The 19101-nt window shown below is 40.1% G+C and overlaps 1 protein-coding gene across 1 annotated transcript in view; it reads left to right on the forward strand.

Annotated features, from left to right (window-relative positions):
• mettl15 (methyltransferase 15, mitochondrial 12S rRNA N4-cytidine) overlaps window positions 1-15148 on the forward strand; it is a 51929-nt gene extending 36781 nt beyond the window's left edge. Inside the window, exons 4-6 of the mRNA XM_080491830.1 lie at window positions 3880-4071; window positions 6311-6489; window positions 13328-15148. Coding sequence (XP_080347956.1) covers window positions 3880-4071; window positions 6311-6489; window positions 13328-13785 — 829 coding nt within the window. The 3' untranslated portion in view covers window positions 13786-15148. The remainder of the gene's footprint in view (window positions 1-3879; window positions 4072-6310; window positions 6490-13327) is intronic.
• Window positions 15149-19101: the final 3953 nt, after the last annotated feature.

Here is a 19101-nt window from a genome sequence, read left to right on the forward strand (position 1 = left end):
ACTGTTATGACATTTTGGGTTTTATAACTTTTTTTATAATTACACTTCGGGCTCAGAACTTTTGTTACTTTATCGACTAGTTATTACATTTTGGGTTTTCTTACATTATATTTATAACAATTTGGGTCATAGGTACATATCGGGCTCCAACAAGCCTTATTGAAATCTGCATTTGGTGGGCGGGACTGACAATATTACTACATAAAAGAGAGATTTGTGACATGATTAGGAAATAACAGTGTACAGGATAAAACTGAACTAAAACTATCAAATAATCATTTGTGAAGATTTAGACTTTTTTTTCTCCAATTTCCATATTGGAATGAAAGTGAGGCATTTAGCAATTGTTTTAGAGGCTTGCATGGAGAAAAGCTCCTGACTTCCTTAGAAATCTGTGGCTATTCTCCTGACGTCATTTTTGCTCACATGTTCAGCCGCCATCAGACGATTCAGTCATTCATTGATGCTTAGTTAGGTTGTTGAAACAAATCGTCGTTCTCTTAGTGAACTCTGATGTGGCCGTGATGACGAGCCTTCCTCATTGCCAGTGGAGCAACATGAGGATGAAATGAAATTATTAGAATCTACATTTTGTTATTGATCTGGACCCATTGGGGTCTGATAGGGGTGTGTATGGTTTGCTAGGATTTGAAAAATAAGACAAAATAAAAACGAAAAAAAATTGCACTGCAACTTTGAAATATGGGCAAATGTAAAAAGTGGAGACTGTGGGTAGAGCGCTCCTGAAGAGGCAGAAACAAAAGAGCGATTGTGCAGGTGATGAGGGAAAACAACAAAGCCTTTACTATAGATTTTTCAGCAAATTAATCACTGTGCAGGATAGTGAATTACAACAGCAAGGCAGAGGAAGGCCCTGGCAGCGTGGGTGAAGTCCTCCCTTGGCATTTTGTCCTCAGTGGGCTTTGAAATAGAGGGCCTGCCAATTTGTGTTCTTTCCGACAATGGCCCCAGTTAATCTTAAAGTAGGTGGAGTAAATGCAATGTACATTGAAAAAAAGGCCAAGTCTAAAGTTGAGTAAAGCAGTAGGGTATAGACCGAGTAGACTATTTAATATTCCAAGAAAAGAAGGCTCGTCTGAAGGCGTCAGTCACTAAAATACTGCCGTTAGTCAATATCAACAGAACCCTCAAGATCACGTCAACACCGCAGTTAGCCACGGCTCAGATGAAGTGAAGTAACACAGACTGCTGCTGCGAACAATACGTTGATTTATACCACGATCATCAAGAGACATTGTCAATGCTGTCAATAGGAGAAGTTTGAAGCGCAAGTTAACTTCTGAGGACAATTAAACAAAATTGCTTAATTTTGTGCCAAATACAATCAAAAAAGTCCATCCACCCTCCCATCCATGCATCCATCCACCCTCTATACTCACTTTTTGGAAGGGTTGTGGAGGTTGGAGTCTTTGTCAGTTGACATTACGTAAAGGGCAGAGTACGTTCTGTACACCTTTTCATCACATCGCTAACACAAAGAGACAATCATTCAATACCTTCACACCCACGTCCACACTGGAGTCACTAATTAACCCAACAGGAAAGTCTTTGTACTGCTTGAATGAGCCGCATTGCTTGAAGAGAAAACCCACGCTGGCACCGAGGAAACATGCAAACTCTATATTCGTAATAACAAGCCTGGCATGCAAACACGATCTGTTGTGTGTTTGCTTACTAAGCACTGTACCACCTTTCGGTGACACTGTGCCGATGTGTGTCTATATAAGAAGATCATTTTGCAGGGTTTGATATTTAGAATGAGCTCAATCCCACATCACGACTACAATTGAACTCCGGGTACTCTTCAGAACTCCGATCCGATTGTCACAACGGCAACAAGCAAGAATGAACAGTTTTTGATGAGCAGGGAGTCCATTTCATGGTTTATCTTACACATGGTAGGCATACACTAACATCAACAGGCCTTCTCCTCCAGATGGAGGTTTATGTGTTGGGAGCAGTGACTCAGTCTGAGGACAGGTTGCAAGTTGCTTCAAAGATGGCGAGAGATCAGATTTAACGAGCCATTAGGAAGTGCATTGCCTCCATTTGAGGGGAGAGATATTTTGATTCAACACAGCCAGACAGTGTTGGCTGATATTATCGCTCGGTTTAAACGCATGAGACGGAATGTTTACCGGTGCTATTTGAGTTAATTATACAATAGAACAATAGCATAAAAATACCAACTTATGCTTTTTTTGCGGGGTTAAGATCGCCCACAATATCAATCAATTATTTGGTTATTTGGTCAATTGGTAAAATAAAAAGATTAAAAAGGGAACTTTAATAAAGCACTTGTCAAATATCAAGCCTAGATTTGACATTCTGACTTGGAAATTTAAAGAAAACCAAACCAAATGGAATGTTTTTAGATTTTGTCACATTAAAACCATAAATATAAATGTATTTAAGGCTTTTTGGTGACAGGACCATGAATACATAATACAAGCACGTCACCATTAATGTATGGTGACGCTGTGGTGTAGTGGTCATCGCCTCACATCGAGTCCATGTCAGACAGTCAGCTGAGTTCGAGCCTGCCGAAACCCTGAGTGGGATAAAGCCGTTTAAAGGATATATAATGGAGGTAGATGTTGCTATGCTGGGAAAACAAAAAAAAAATGCAGCTAATTAAATGTTCTGAATCCCAATTGTGCTTTTTTTGTCTCTGAGATATCAAAGGTGAGTTGGGAGTTCTCTCAGACATTTGGCCACAGCGAATGTTTTTATCATCCCTGAGTCGTGACATGTCTCACTCAGTGGAGGTTGGTCTCTCACTGAGATATAAAGCCTTGTGACTTCAGCTTTAACACTCAAGCGCTGCACCAAGACACTTTGTAGCTGTGGGTATGTAGAGGACAAAGTCTTCTTCTTCACCGTTGACACTTTCTAAATACGACAATTGAGTTTTTCAGATTGCCTTTGTCAAGAGACACTTTTTAAAAAAATTTTTAATTAAAAATCAGGTTTTCTATGTAGCAAGCTGCTGTTGAAGAAGGCTACAGAAGACCTTTTGCTCTTAACGTATAGATGCTATCTCCTGTTGCTCTCTTCTGCCATCATCCTTGTTTACACAATGTTAAAAGGTCACATGAAAAATGCATGAACGTGGCTTGAGGATCTCACCATTCGTGCATGTGGAAGTGAGTATAGGGTCTTAGAAGGATCTCGATTGGCTTTCTAAAGCAGTTGTTTCCTTCCTAAAGGGAAAAAATAGTGTTATTCTCATGAGGCTCACAAGAAAGCTACTAAGACTAATGTGTTGTTACCAATGAATCACATCTCTGCCCCAACCCATTTACTTTGAATTACCCTGACCTGCAGGAAGTTAAATGGGGGGTTGTGTTTGGAAATTGTATGTATCTTTACGTCTTTACTTGAAGGTGGGAGTTTGTTTATCATTCCTATTCAGTGGCTGTCGTCGCTTGAGGTTGAATGAGGTGAAAAATAAGAACAGAAAAAAAAAAAAAGAAGGAAAAAAAAAAGGTGTTTGGTGCTCACTATCCTCACACTACACCTCAGTGGTGGCTCAGATTGTAATTCAGCTGGAGCACAGCGCCTAAGCGTCGCCGTGTTTGAGACCAGAACCAAAAGCATGAACACAACCTGTTTTCTGTTTGATCAGAAATTACTATGCAACTGTGTATTTTGCTGCTGTCGCTTGACAAACTTATCACTAAAAAATTAATCTACAGATGAAAGCAGCTGATAAAACCTCTCACACCGAGGGGATGTTTTCACAGTTTTTCTCTTCTGATTCTCTGCACGACGACCACTCTATGGAAGCCTTTTGATGGCATCCGCACAAATGTCTAATTGCGCCACCATTTTCTGGCGTCCCCTTGTTCTCTCCAGTGGTCGTGTGAAGCCTTTGCCTGGCCGGTTCAGCGAGCTTGAAGCCCTGCTGTCTAACATGAACATTAAGCCAGGCAGCATTGATGCTGTCCTGTTGGACGCTGGCTGCTCCTCCATGCAGATGGATCAGGCGGAGAGAGGCTTCTCCCTCAGCAAGGACGGTCCCTTGGATATGAGGATGGACGGAGAAAGGTAAGAGGCGTGCGCCACACAGCTGTCGGGAGTGTTTGTAGGCGCCGGATAATCAGAGCCACTGCAGTAACGTCAGAGTGAGTCAACAACAATGCGGCTACAAAGAAATCTTTCTTTTCTTATTGCACAACCTTAATTCTAAATAAAGTTTGGATGATGCTGAAAATATATAGAAAATCAGTAGGAAACGATTTACAAACATCAAACCCATTTCGTGGAAGAATTTACAAAGTCTGCTTGGGCACAAAATAAGGCGAAAGGCTGTCAGGCTCGAGACGCAATAAAAAAGGAAAAAGCTGAAATTGAAATCTTTAAATTTAGTTTACAAATGTGGCAGCTGTTACACTTCTGGTTTTGCACCGAAGCTCATTTTACAATTCGAATTTTTCAAGTGCTCCTACAGTAAATTCAGTAATGACATTGTGTGTTGAGTACTGAATTAAAAGTTTTACCCTCCACTTTTCAAATCCTCTCCAAAATTGAAAAAGAACATCATCATCCACCTGACCCTCAGATATCTCCTGGTACGGTGCCCCGCTAAATCTCTCCCCACAGTCTGAGAACGACTGGCTTAATTTGTTTGCGATGAATATGTCGTGTCAAATTAAGTCGTATTATTGTTGCAATAAGAATATGAGGACATTTGAGGATTTAATGGTGGTGACACATCCCAAAAAAGTACAGTGGCAACAAACGAGTGAAAAAAGCAGTTGTACTGATTCAAAAAAAAACAAAAAAAAAACACAGACGGAGTATTTTTCAAGCAGCCGGCCAATTAGCAATAGGTTAGTCACGACTGAGTATGAAAAGATTATTTTGGAAGGGCAAAGGTTCATCAGTCTGTGAAAAACTATGTTCAAAACGATTGTAGATAAATGTTCCCCAATTAAAAATCTAAAGATTATTATTTATTTTATTTTATTTTTTTAAATCAAACCTTGTAAAATACACAAAATATCAATAAGCAGTTGGGTTTTTTTTAAATTACGTAAAAAATCTCTATGCAGGGGCAAGGCTGAAGAATGCAGCAGTCTTCATTAATTCAAGAGAAAACTGATTATCAATGTTGGATTTGACAAAAATAATGAATCATGTCTGTCTTTCAGTTATAAATACAGGTTTTGTAATAGCAAATGTAGAAAAGTGATGTCACGTCTTGAATTTGTTTTTTAGTTTATAACCAGCACCAAGGACTGAAGTCTGACACCAAAGACCAGAGCTGTCGTCATATTTCATGTCATTTAACGCAACTTTTCTATTAATATCATCCTGAAAGTGGATTTTTAATCAACTTCAAGGACTGAAGTATGGAAGACTTTTCTTTTATTGTAATACCATTACTAGTTTCTACATGTCCTGTGTCCTAGTATGAAATTCTGTACCCGAGGCTCGATCAATACCAAAGAGATAGTGAATAATGAAATAGAATAGATTGGTAGAATTTAAAATAGAATTGGAAGTTATTGTAAAATAGGCACAATGTAAGATAGGCACAATAAAAAAAATGATAATTTAAATATGGGATTATTCCTTTTTTTCCTGCTTTAAACACACTTTTAGGACAAAAGGTTATATGTATATCTATAATAGCAGCAACAAAAGCCATTGTTATTGACTTCACTTGTTATTATGTTATGGCTATGGGTGGCATTTTTCAAACAAAAGACACATTTTGACTGTTTCTATCTGTTACTGGCTGGATTTGTTACATTCATGTATTTTATGACCATGCTCTGGTCTGCTGTGAAATATAGAATTTGGCCCATATTTCACTTTGTTACGGTTTTATTAAGATAATTTTTTTCTCTGTAAAACAATACTAAACAGCTTCACAGATGTAATGACGTGCATGAATCGTTGTCATGTCGTCATCTTATTTTCTTTTTTAAAAACAAATACATTTCACTCCTATGCTTATGCATGAAATGCCACACTGCAATCTAAAACATGATTGAAGACACATTTAAATCCAGCTTGCTGCTAATATATAGTAATATGCAGAAACGTGATGCATCTTCAATGTTTACAATGTCAGTATAATGTGCAAAGCAGCTGGATAAGATTACTCATTTAGGAGCTGTTGCACAACCTGCATCTCTCCTCTCCGTCTCTCACAGTCCGTCTATTCATAACTGTCAGCCATAAAGGTTTTCAGCTGTATCTCAGAGTTGTCAGGATTCGCCACTGTCAGCAAGGACATGACGTCAAGCAGCTTAATTGGGCTTCTCTTTGTGCGTAGGTACCCCGACATGCCCTGTGCTGCTGACGTTGTGAATACCTTAGATCAACAGGCTCTTGCATCCATCCTCACTGCATACGGGGAAGAGAGACACGCCAGGAAAATAGCTTCAGCCATTGTGGAGGCACGCCGTGTCAACCCCATCACCCGGACACAGCAGCTGGCCAGCGTGGTGGCAGGTAGCTCGGCACTACCCTGATTAATTCCCCGCAGCTTTCAGGAGGCTGTAAGGGAAAATAAAACACGAGTGCAGTTATTAAGGCTGTCTCCCCGTGGGACATATGTGTCTCAGAAAATTACGTGTTTTGTGATCTCAGTCGTCATCCTCTCCTTCCCCCTGTTTTGGGTGTCTTTCTTCCACACCTTCCTTTGAGACGAGAGACAAAGATGAGACAAAGACAGAGATGGCGGTGGAGGTGGCTGAAACAGAATGTGGCTAATGCCTTGAAAACTTTATCTCACATGCAGTCACTCATCTCTTTCCCTCCACACTGCTTCTGAGTTCCCTTTTTTTTTTTTTTTTTAAACCTAACACACACGCACGCACTCATGCATGAAGCAGAGGTTGGGTTATTTTCTTCATTATTCTTAAGACTATGACTCCTGAATTGTGTTGCTGGATGAGTGAGACGTGTTTGCAACAGTTGCCGCACAGAGCAGCATTTGCGTCAGTGTCACCCTGGGAGTACAGGTGTGAGTAAGAGCAGCTGTTTGATCTTTTTTTTTTTTTTTTGAAGAGCAAAGCGAGTTGCCACCAATGTTGATTCAGAACAATCCAAGAGGTCTCGATTTAAGAAAATTCCAGGGGGATATCTGTGACCAAACGCAGCTGCAATGCTGAAGGGAGGGAAACTTACAGTCCTGAGTGAGTGAGTGAGTGAGTGAGTGGGTGGCTTGGGTGGGTGGGTGGGTGAGTGAGTGAGTGAGTGAGTGAGTGAGTGAGTGAGTGAGTGAGTGAGTGAGTGAGTGAGTGAGTATTGAGATTACAGAAAATGGAAATTGTGTTGCTGATGAGGTATGATTTCAATTGTATTTTAGACAAATAATGAAAATGTCTATATTCAATTGTACTCAGAAGCACAATTTCATGAATGAACAGAGTGAATAATCAACATGGGCGTTCACAGAAATAATCACCGTTCATACATTAACTGGGGGGGGGGGGAAGAGCTTTTGCAATAACCATTTGCACGATATACATATGTTTCACACCAGCTGTGCACTTTGTATCCTGCAGCATCTCAACTGTCGACATGAGAACTCAGTCTAAAAATGAACAAATGAACCACTTTTCTAGCCACTCATGCTTGTATCAATTTCATTTATCAACTGCAGAATAGGGGCACATGTTCAACGGTTCTTAAAGCAGCATGATGCTAAGAAATGGATCCATACTGGACTATTGTAATGCCTTATTGACAGGTCTACCAAATATAACTATTGATCTATTACAGCTTGTTCATAATTCAACTGCAGAAGTAAGAACGTAAACAGGAAAGAGGGAGTATTAAACACCTGCTTTAGCGTCCTTGCAATGGCTGCTTGACTCCTTTAGGATTTACAACATTATTTTAACTGTGTATAAATCTCCCCATGGATTAGTCCTCTCATGCATTTCTGATTGAAAATATATTAATCCCTACTTAAAAATCATCTTCAAATGCTGCTTTATTGAATGTCCCTGGGATAAAACAGAAACAAAATAAAACAGTGATGCAGCTTTTTTTTTTTATCATGACCTAAAAATATGGAAAGTATATCATTCACCGGCTATCCACCGTCTGTAAAAGCAGCTGTAATACACCTTTAATTCTACTGTTTTTATTGTGACTGTTTATGTATATTTGTTGATTGTGATTTCTATATTAAAGCGCCAAAAACAACCAAACAAGAGCATTAGCCAAACCTGTTGAATTCTCCAATCAGAAACCTGAAATAAAAATGTCATCTTTATTCTAAATCCAGTAAGAATTCATGCCCCTTCTCTGGTTTTAAATCTTTCGGTTTAAAAAACCGTTTGAACCAAGGGTTGCCAAAATTTGAGTTCCAGACCTAAAACAGACATTTTATGATTTAATTGGACTCACATATAAAATGTCTACATTTATGACTAGAACACTGATACTGGCTGACCAAAACAAATTGACTTTATAATTCATATGAAAACTACATGTGACAACTTTTGATTAAAATTTTATAAAGGAAATCTTGATACAAACATGTAATGGGGGGAAAAAAACAAACAAACATGTTCTTTAACAGTTTTTTGATCTGATTAAATTTACAAAATTGTTGTGACTTAATTCCACTCTGGCATCTGACAACCCAAATGAAATGAACTGGTCTTTTGAAAACTGGTTTTTGAGTGACGGCCGAATCGACAGAATGAAATCCGCGCTCATATAAAATAGCTCAGCATGCCTCCTGGAGATAATTGAATACTACAGTGCAAAATATGACATGTCGACTCTGTTTACATCCCGAAGTTACAGTAGACCTTCAGTATCTCTCTATTAACAGCTTCTCACTTGGATGCCGAAGGTCCCGATTTGGAAGTGAAACTTAAATTAAAATTTAACTGGAAGAGTCTGAGTGCTGAACTGATGTGACCTGATCAGCTGGTGGCTTTGCAAAGAGCCGCAGAGACACTCGTCCATCTGTGATAATTCAGCCGTGTTACGGAGCGATGCTTTTTTTTTTTGTTTCTAACCGATCTTTGGCTGAGTTCCAACAGCAGATTTACACCAAAACCAGTTTTCTTACCAGCTTGTGGGAAAAGAAAGTTCCAACAACAGTAAACTTTCCGTGGACCCTGTCATCAGGTGAAACAGTGGATTTCATCTTAGTCGACATTATTTCGGTTAAGACTCGATGCTTTTTCAATTATGATACCAAAAGTGAAATTGCTAAATAAGAATATAAAGTCACATTTATATTGCTTGTTTTGAACTCTATTCAGCATGATGAGATGAAGATTGAGCAACACTCTTTATTTTGACAATTTGGACTCGTGCATTTTGTGAACACGGACCTGAGCAGGTCTGTTTATACCGGATGATTCATGAGTACTCAGGGCGGCTGTGGCTCAGTTTGCAAAGCAGGTTTGTCTTCTAATGTTTGATCCCCCGTCAAGAAAGTGAAGCACAGTTATCTCTCCATGGAGGTCGATTCCCTTGTGCGGCAGCCTCGACCACTGCTGTGTGTGAATGGGTTAATGTGACGACTGAGTAAAAGCACTTTCAGACTGCTGAAGCAGTGAAAAATGTTCCATGTCAGTGAAGCACATGTAACAGTGTTTATTACAAAGCAGGAGACATTCAGGTTGTTAAAAGGGTATACTGGATGTATCATTCAGTTTTCTTTTTTTTTTATTATTGTTGAATTACTTATTAAGTTTAAACTGGACCAACTATTCATTATTACCTCAAGTTTCTAATCCTTTTTTTTTTTTTTTTTTTTTTTATTTGGGAGACACAAATGCTGATTGCATGAAGGAGCTCATAAAGTCTCCTCACCATAAACTTTATTAATCAGGCATAACTTGTTTTTTTATGTTGAGCAATAAAGAAGACATCAGCGCTTAGATCGGTTGAATTGATGATAACACATGCTGAGCAGATGTTTCATGAATGGTGGTGATTCCTAAAACGGCACATAAGGTGGCTTTGGAGTTTGGAGAGAGGGAACATTCAAACTCCACAAGGGTTCAAACAGGGTGTGTCCGTGCAGGGAGAAGAGAGTGGACTATAGGTTCCTCAGAGACGTGGTTTGGAATCTTGATTGTACAAATATCGCATTGCTTGTCGTCGTGTTTGCTGTTGACGCCGTCTCACATTGGCCTGTTCTCATTTATACTCTTCTTGAGTACGACAGACAGATATTGACACAAACGACCAAGAGTTTAGATTTGTCAACCTATTTCATACTCAACACTCCAGGAGATTCTGTCACTTTCTGTTCCATAAGCTGCGTAACAGCTGAGGCTGAGAGGGTGGAGGAGAACCTCGCCCAGTCCTCACTGTGGTTGCTGTCTCGAGCTGTTCCAAAGTGTCCTTGAGCAGGGCATTGAACATGGCGCGATCTTCTGATCGAGGGCGAGCTTCTTATATATATATATATATATATATATATATATATATATATATATATATATATATATATATATATATATATAGAATCCGTTCACCAGTTCCATTCATACATTGGTAGTCAAAGCTTTAGTTGCTTCCTCAGTGCAAATGAGCCATGTGACGCTAAGTCTGCATTGTGTTGCCATTCCTTCTTAACTACCCGAAATCTCCTTTATGTACACATCTCATTCTCTTCTTTCCTCCATGGATCAGTCTGTAGGACCTTTGAAAGATGAATTAGAGAGAGAGTGGAGGGCTTGGCGAGACCAGACCAGGGCTGGTTCTTGCTGTGCAGGCATTGTATCGATTGTGTGAGTCACACCTCGGGCTGTTTAGTGCAGGAGGAGAGAAATGCCACATCACTCGCCTCTCCATTCAGTGCAGTTTCTCTTCGGGCCTGTGCCAGTGTCTAATTGTCTCTTGTTTGATATGTTTGAGGTGGTGGACCCCACAAACTCATCCTGTGTTCCTGGAAACGGTGAACCTCATGCTTCCTTCATGCACAGCTAATTCCTAATCCGTCCAATTTTGGCCTCGGTGTCGGTGGTTTTACCTAAATCCCGACGCGCACTGCACTGGTTGGTTCCTTTTGAAGTTATCCGAAGCACACTCTGCATGTCTGCACGGACTAATTCATTTGTCTGCATGGCACATTGAGTCTTCACATATGCACATGTGGATTGGAGGAAAGGCATCGAGGTGAAAAGACTGACATGAAAAATTGTCTCCAGGTGCAAATCATTCACAAGTATTAAAAAAGAAGCCAATGGTGGAGAGACAAGCTGACACGCGTATTCTTTATACAGAAACCAGATGAGGAGTTGGGATCCGAGCAGGGAGCAATATCTAGAACAACCACAGTATTTTGAAGAGTAATCCTCGCCGGGGTGGAGGTGATTTTATGCCACGAATTCAACTTGGTCCTGGCATTCTGTGAACTGGGAGATCAAGAGAAGCATTTGGCGCCTCTCTACTTCAGTATTTTAGTGACACATGAGCCATATCAACACCATCTCCACCCTCCATCTGCTCCACACGGAGCCTCTGACGGACCTGTCGCTGAGCAGTGCTGCAGCTCTCTCCGCCGCTCTGCCCTCAGTGGCTTCTCTATATTTTTCAGTACGTTGTGTGTGGGTTTTTTTTTTTTGGTTTTTTTTAATTTACCTACTGACTTCACTCGTATTGGCAATAATCATCAGTTTTGCTGGGCTGACTCTCTGTTAAGCAGAAGATGTTTCACGTGAAAGTCCAAGACGGGTGGTTTTGTTTCAAGTTTCAAAAGACTTTTTCATTCAGGAGGCTCCGTTTTTCCTCTGGCCAGTGGAGCGACCAGGCTTTCCCAACCTTGCTAGTGTTATTCATACGTTTATAACACCTGCTTGCTCTGCAGGTCATACAGCATTGGGCTTGTCAGGTCACACAAGAGTCTTGAGAGTCACAGGAATGCAGGTGTGGATTGGTGGTATAGAAACTGGTAAGTGGTGTGGCAGGAAGCCACTTTGTTCATAGATATTTTTTTTTTTTTTCTGGTTCAGAGGAATTTCTGTCTTTACTGTGTACATGTGTACATTTCTGACATTGATGTGACGCCTGTTTTTCTTGACATGGATTTAACTGGATAGGTGTGCATGTTCTTTATCAGCATCGTCAACGCTATGAATCACCTGGCTCTTAATATTGATGCTTGTGATTGACTCCAGGCTCATCCTCCTCAAATGGATTCATCCGCTACCCTCCTACACATCGTAGACGGTTTGCATGAAATCTTAAATTGCATCAAGGGTGAGAGGATCAGATTTTCCCTTCGGGGGTTCCTTGAAAACCTACAAAGTCTGGTAGCATTTGGTAGTTTGGTTGTCGTAGGGATAGGAATGGATTTGGATGTTTTTTAGGGTTGTTTTTTTTGGGGGGGGGTTCCCCTTTGTTTTTCTTTTACGTACTTATTTACTCTTCAATCTTTTCACTTCTTTTTGTAACTAATCATGTCTGGTTGATAAGGTTGTTCTGTGTCCCAGTTTTTGGAACCTGCTGTGTCATCGATCTTTATATGAATGATGTATCTAGATATTCATGGTGAAGGATAGTTGCAGGAATAAAGAATATGTAATGCAGGACTCCTCATCACTTTGCGACAGGAAGGTTTCAGATTCGGAGGCTGTCGTGAAGCTGAAGTTGAACGGTGGTGAAAATGGATTTGATCGATCACAGCAGGCAGAGGAACACTTCTTTAGACTTGGTTTGAACATGGTAGCAAGGTCAGATTGCTAATATGCTGGTTACTTCAGTCAAGGTTGAAAAGCTCTGACAGACGCGGCCTTCAACAAATTAATGACAAATTTGTCACACAGCAAAAAAATGGTTTATACAAAAACAAACATTTGAAATTGGTTTGCTGTACCAATCTTTCATTTTATTCACGTGGTTGTTGATTTTTTTGGTTGTTTTTTTTAAATAACTCGCGGTTTGAAAGCTTCCTGTTAATGTGATACTGGCCGCAGATGAAGCTCCTCAGGTCATCCTGTCTGAATCAGGCAGTTTCAGCCTCTGAACATGCAGGGACATGGTTCTGAAAGCCCACTGTCTTCTGAATGGAGAGTTTCCAGAAAGTTCTGCTGGAGTGCAGCATTGAACAATTTGACATCAGCCTCAGCGTCTTCCTTGGTGTGATTTTGTAATCTGTAATAATGGAATCTTGTAACTTTTTACAGTTTTTTTGTCAAAAAAAAAAGAAAATACATATAGAGTATATATATATATATATATATATAAAGAAGTGAGATAGTTGTGAGTTAATGTTGCAATGCAATTTGGACAATAATAAAAATGTAATAATATGATCATTAGGCCTTTACGAGACTCACTCATTGGGATTGTTTCTCATTTCCAGGGTCATTCCCTGCTGCGGTCGTTCATGCTCGCAAAGACCGGCTCCAGCGACCCGCCCACGTGGCCACAAAGACTTTCCAAGCCCTGCGCATCTTTGTGAACGACGAGCTGAATGAACTGCACGCGGGCCTCTGCGCGGCCCGGGCGCTGCTGAGACCCGCAGGGCGCCTCTGTGTAATCACCTTCCACTCGCTGGAGGACAGACTGGTCAAGCGTTTCCTGCAGGGAGAGGACTTATCTAATCTGGATCAGTACCACTTCAACCCAAGGAAGCAAGGCTCCAAGAAGGGGAAAAAGCTGTCAGGCGATGAAAGAGACGGCGGAAAGGAACCAAAGGTTCCAAAGGAGATGAACCTTTGGGTTCCTCTCCGGAGGAAGGTGATCATCCCCGAAAAGGAAGACGTGAGAGAGAACCCCAGAGGACGCTCCGCCAAACTCAGGGCCGCACTCAGACACTAACTGAGCAACGTCAGTTCTGTCGAACGAAGAAAGACTCAATTTTTGTTTCACCAAAAGTATCAGCTTGGATGCCCTGGAGCCGGTGACAATACCTCAGGTTTACTTCAGCTTCCCATGAACTAAAATGTTTGTTGGTGTGGAGCCACTGAATCAGTAACTTCTACCGGCAGAGTTTGAGAACACAGACTGATAGAATCCCTCCTCTGATGTGGCGGCATTTAAAAAAAATATATATTTTTTTGTACTGTTTTGATGTCTATGTGGTTGATTTGTGTCTACAGAGACTGTCTCAGCACTGAGGGCTAAACGTTTGAATATCTGATTTGCTAAGACAAACATGGTTTTTATTGTCATTGCCTCAACTTAATTTTGACGATCTCCACCCAGCAACGCCTCGGGATACACTTTGTCCTGCGCAGCAATCGATAACGTGAATTGTGAAAATTGAGTGACTCAATCGCACAAACATATACAAGGTCTTCCCTCTGGATTCCCAAGCAGCTGGCACTTCACAGGAGGAGGAGGCAGGTGAAGGTGTGTCAAGAGCTTCTGGATACTTCTGAAGCGGAGAGACATGACTGCACCCACACAACCTAGAACTTTAACGTCTTGTCTCTCTTTTTTTTTTTTCTTTTTCTTCAGACATGAGTCTTTATTGATCCTAACCTTGGTCCAACCACACAACGATGACACGTCTCCATAATGTGTGTCAAATCAAGCACCACCTGAGCATTTTCTTTTTATTTTTTTCCAATAGAGTTGCTGTTGGGTTTTGCCACAGACACAAATACAACACCAGATAAATCTCAGAATACATATTTGGGAATTCATCATGTGGGATTTTATTTTAATTGACAACTGATAAAGCATCATTCAGTTCGAGACTTCATTATTTGGTTATGTCGCCTGTGCAATTTCCAAAGGTGAAGATCAGGCTTCCATCCTCGTCATGTGAAGATGGTTTATCTTTGGTATGTCGCCGGCTGTTGTGACCACGTGAAGAAACATTTCACAGCAGGATTTTACAAAATCAGTACAAGTATGTTTCATCACAGCCCCATCCTCTCCCTTTCTGCTGTGTGTTTTTTTTGGGGTTTTTTTAAAGCAGAGAAAACAAGTCGACAATCAAAGGCAGAGTGACGCACGTGTTAGCACACAGGTGCACTAGCACACAATGGTGCAAGAGCTCTGCATAGAAACGGAGCTGAAGCAGAAACCGAGCTTAACCTGTTTAAACGGAATGTAGAGTCATGAAAAGCGAGGATGAGATCATAGGAATGTCGGTCTTACCTGGAAAAAAAAAAACCCCAAAACAAACAGACATTGAAATATTTTTGTACCTTTAATAAAATTGAATGGCTTCTTTGGTCTTTGTCGCCTGTGTGTTTGTTTTACTTTTTGCATGATGAAATGTGCCCAGAGTCCAGAGTTCTGTTAATTGTACACTAAACGCATGTATCGTGTGCTGCGGCATTGAAAAGCTCCCCCCTGGAAATGAATAGATTAGTATTCACATTGATTTCACTGAAAAAGATGGCAATTATTTATTTTATTATTCCAATGAAGATGTGTTTTACGCATGTGCTCTTCATGAGTGCATGTAAGGTGGTTATTTCAGCTCCCCGTAGCTGAAAACAAAGTGAAAATGACCCACCTTGTCTCATTGACGTCTGTCTTTTCCCTGAACCTCCCCTGATGAGTAGCTCAAGTGAAACCTCTACTGTACCGTATGAATCCGTAATGCCACTAAATACTGAATGACGCAAGTGTCAGACGTGCCGAACGAACTGGGTGCTTGTTCTTGAGCATTCTCTCACCTTTAACTGTAAGCAGATGAGGTGTTTTGATCTTTACTATTTCACTTTGACTAATTGTAATTGCTCCATCAAGATTATCAAGACTTTTTTTTTTTCTTTTCTTTTCTTTTTCTATCTTCAGTCTCAGTTTAGTGCTCTCTAAATATACCCTCCTCGTTACCTTGGAAACTAAATGGCGCAAGTAACATCCAACTTGGGTCTAAAATTACATGCTGTTTTATTAATGTAATATGAAATGATGGTGTGTCGTGAGTTTGAATGTCCCTCCCTTTTGGCATCAGTGGATGTCAAAATATCGTCCCCTGCTGACAAGACGTGCCGTGACTTTTGATCTCACGCGTGCTTTGTTTCTATTTTACTGCCTCCAACTCCTTGGTGAATCACGCCGTTCGTCATGTATCAGGAGTTGAACGCGGGTAAGAAAATGCTGCTCGCAACTTCTGTCGGTATCCGATAGATACTAAAGTATGTGAGTGTCTCGTTTGTTTGAGAAAAAAAAGTGCACTCATTTAGAAGCTTTTCTATAAATGCTTTTAAGATTTTACCCGAGATCAGTTCATAAGGATGAGTGTGTCCGACGTGAGCAGTTTAAAACTTTAATTTTAGTATTTTTCTGGGTGTGAGCTCAGGGAACATTTCCTCTCCTTCAAAACTAAATGTGTTTAAGCCTTCATAGTTTAAGATGAATAACAATCCTTCCATCTCCATTACTTTGTTCAGGAGCAAAATAACTCCTCAGGTTGCTCATGCTCAAGGTTCCTACAGCCTCCCATTTTGTATCCCCTACGCTTGTTTTGAAGATTCCCAGTCAGTCAAGTCCTCTCTCTCTCTCTCTCTCTCTCTCTCTCTCTCTCTCTCTCCCCCCCCCCCCCCCCCCCCCCCCCCCGGTTCCACATGTTGGTTTGTGGATGTTGGATGCTGTGCCTCAACAGGTTTGTTGTTGTGTTTGTTTGTCCTGTCTGGTTCTTCGACTGCACACTGCCCCGTCCATCTGACCACTATTCAACACACATTTGCATGAAAAAAGGACACAGATGATGAGCATATACTTTTTCGACTTGTAGTTTGAAGGAGAAGAAGAACTGAGCTGCCACCAAAAAACAAAACAAAACAAAAAAAAAAACAAGTTGCAAGGAGCTGGAGCTGATTCCAGCAGACATCAGGCCTCTTCGGACAACTTGGCAGTCGCAGGGCAAACACTGGCAATCGTCAACTCACATCTTAACATCTGGTACCGACTGAGAGTCAGTAAATTTGGAATGTCTTTGGATTCTGGAAGGAAAGCCACGCGGGCAAAGGAAGAATGTGCAAACTCCATGTTCGATCCAGGGTCTTCTTGCTGTGAGTAAACAGGAGCAAAACACTTGTGCACTGGGTCAACCTATACGGATTCTTAATTTATTGGTTGAATGTGATAAGTACTCAGAGTAACCAGTAACCGTTATGTGACATGTTCTCAAGTGTTACAACATTTGACATCAAATGTAATGATTATTTGCACATTGAGAGTTTTTGAAATAATATCCAATTAAGTACAAATAAAACCAAGACAAGACATCACATAGCCCTGATCATGAGTTATTTAATCAAAGATAATGTGTTGCATCTACATGTAATATCATATTATGTGACTGATTTCCTGTTACATATTCAAATTATTTCAATAAGTGATATTATTCTAAATAGATAAAAATGTGGTCTATAATTTTTGTATGTGTACAAAAATGTAATGTATGTACTTGCACTTTAGATTTAACAATAAACAAATGCATTATTTAATAATTGTTTTTTATAAGGATGACAAATAGGATGTTGTGATAAAAACTTGTATTGACTTCGGGAATATAATCAAGCCACATGCTGCTTTTTTCTGTATTCAAATATAATCACTTTCACACAACCACCCTTGATCTAACTTCTTATTGTTCTCAATAAGGATATTTTAGGTTACACATTAACACACCGCCTCGTGTTCGCCTGTTCAGGTGTGCCGGCCTTCAAGCTGAGATCAACTCCAGTCACCAGCGACCCTGATGTGGATAAAAGATGAATGCATTAACACATCACCCACACAAACCATCGACAGCTTATAGAAACAACTGTTCCTCCCCTAATATAAACATATTTACTTCCTGCGTCTTGGAGGCGGGTTATACAATGTCATAAATAACAACCTTGCAGCAACGATTGATGTAATGACTGCCAATGACGCAGTTATTCTGGTTATTTGCAATGTAATTCAGCTTTTCTTACACCGGTGACACCGTTATAGATCAGTTATAGTTACATTGTTATAGATCAGTTAGAGATACATTGTTATAGATCAGTTAGAGATACATTGTTATAGATCTTTTATAGTTCCAATGTTGTGGATCAGTTATATGTCCTCATATTCTAGATGTATTAAGGTGCAGTCATGTCATTAGAATTAAATTAATGATTTATTTGTTCGCTATGTACACAGTATTATATGCACTCATCACTTTTAGAGTAAATGTCAACATTTAGGCGTAATCTTTTCCTACTTTCACCAGCCGGTGGAGAAAACATCTGGTGTTTGTTTCAGGGGAAGACGACGAGACAGGAACTTCATTGATTCAGTGTTACTGTCATTGATGACTGCCAATTCACAATCGCCATGGAAACAGTATCCTCAGGTAAAAGTAAATGTACTTAAAGATTGTGGTAATATTGGAGATCAATCTCACAAGCCGGCTACCAGCTGTATAACTAATGCGCGTAGCTGTGAGCTTCTTCTAACTCTTACACACACGTAAACACACATGATTAAAAAAACATATGGAGTAAATAATGGGTTTTTTTGTTTGTTTTATGATAAATCCATGTTGCTTCAACAGCAATTTAAAATTGAAGCTTTGTGGCTTTCATGTAATTTCAGAAAATCGATAAATATTAGATTCACAAGGAATGAATGATGCAACATAATGAGCCACATTGAGGTTCTGTGTAAATGCTTTATATCAATTACAATCTTAAATTAAAATGGACAAGGATTTTAAAAGATTAAAGTAGCCTTTTAAATTTTTTGTCATCTACAACCATTTTTTCTGAGATGATCAGTGTCTACATATATATATATATATATATATATACACACAGTATATCCTCCTCATCCTCTCAGGGCCAAGAAGTCCTGCTGGGTGCTGCTGATCATCCAGGTGATGACACTCCCAGCCAACACACTCTCCATGGCGCAGGTGTAAAAGTTTCTGCCAGTAATGATATTAAAAGAATGTGTAACAGAGTATGGGGGGAAACTTTTTCTTTGACAAATGAAAGTTTTAATACTTCGACTTGATTCACAGAAACACACATTAGTCGTCAATAATCAGCTGTATCTCGATAATCCTCAAGTTACGGAGTCTATCTTCTCCATCTGTTTTTAACTCGGAGTCCTGTGAGATCCGGGAATTGTTGTGTCCTCGTTCAACCATGTGCGCCTGCAGTCAGAGCAATCGGGGCTTCGGCACAATTCAAA

Source organism: Lipophrys pholis (assembly GCF_963383615.2).
Source record: "Lipophrys pholis genome assembly, chromosome: 2".
NCBI lineage: Eukaryota > Metazoa > Chordata > Actinopteri > Blenniiformes > Blenniidae > Lipophrys > Lipophrys pholis.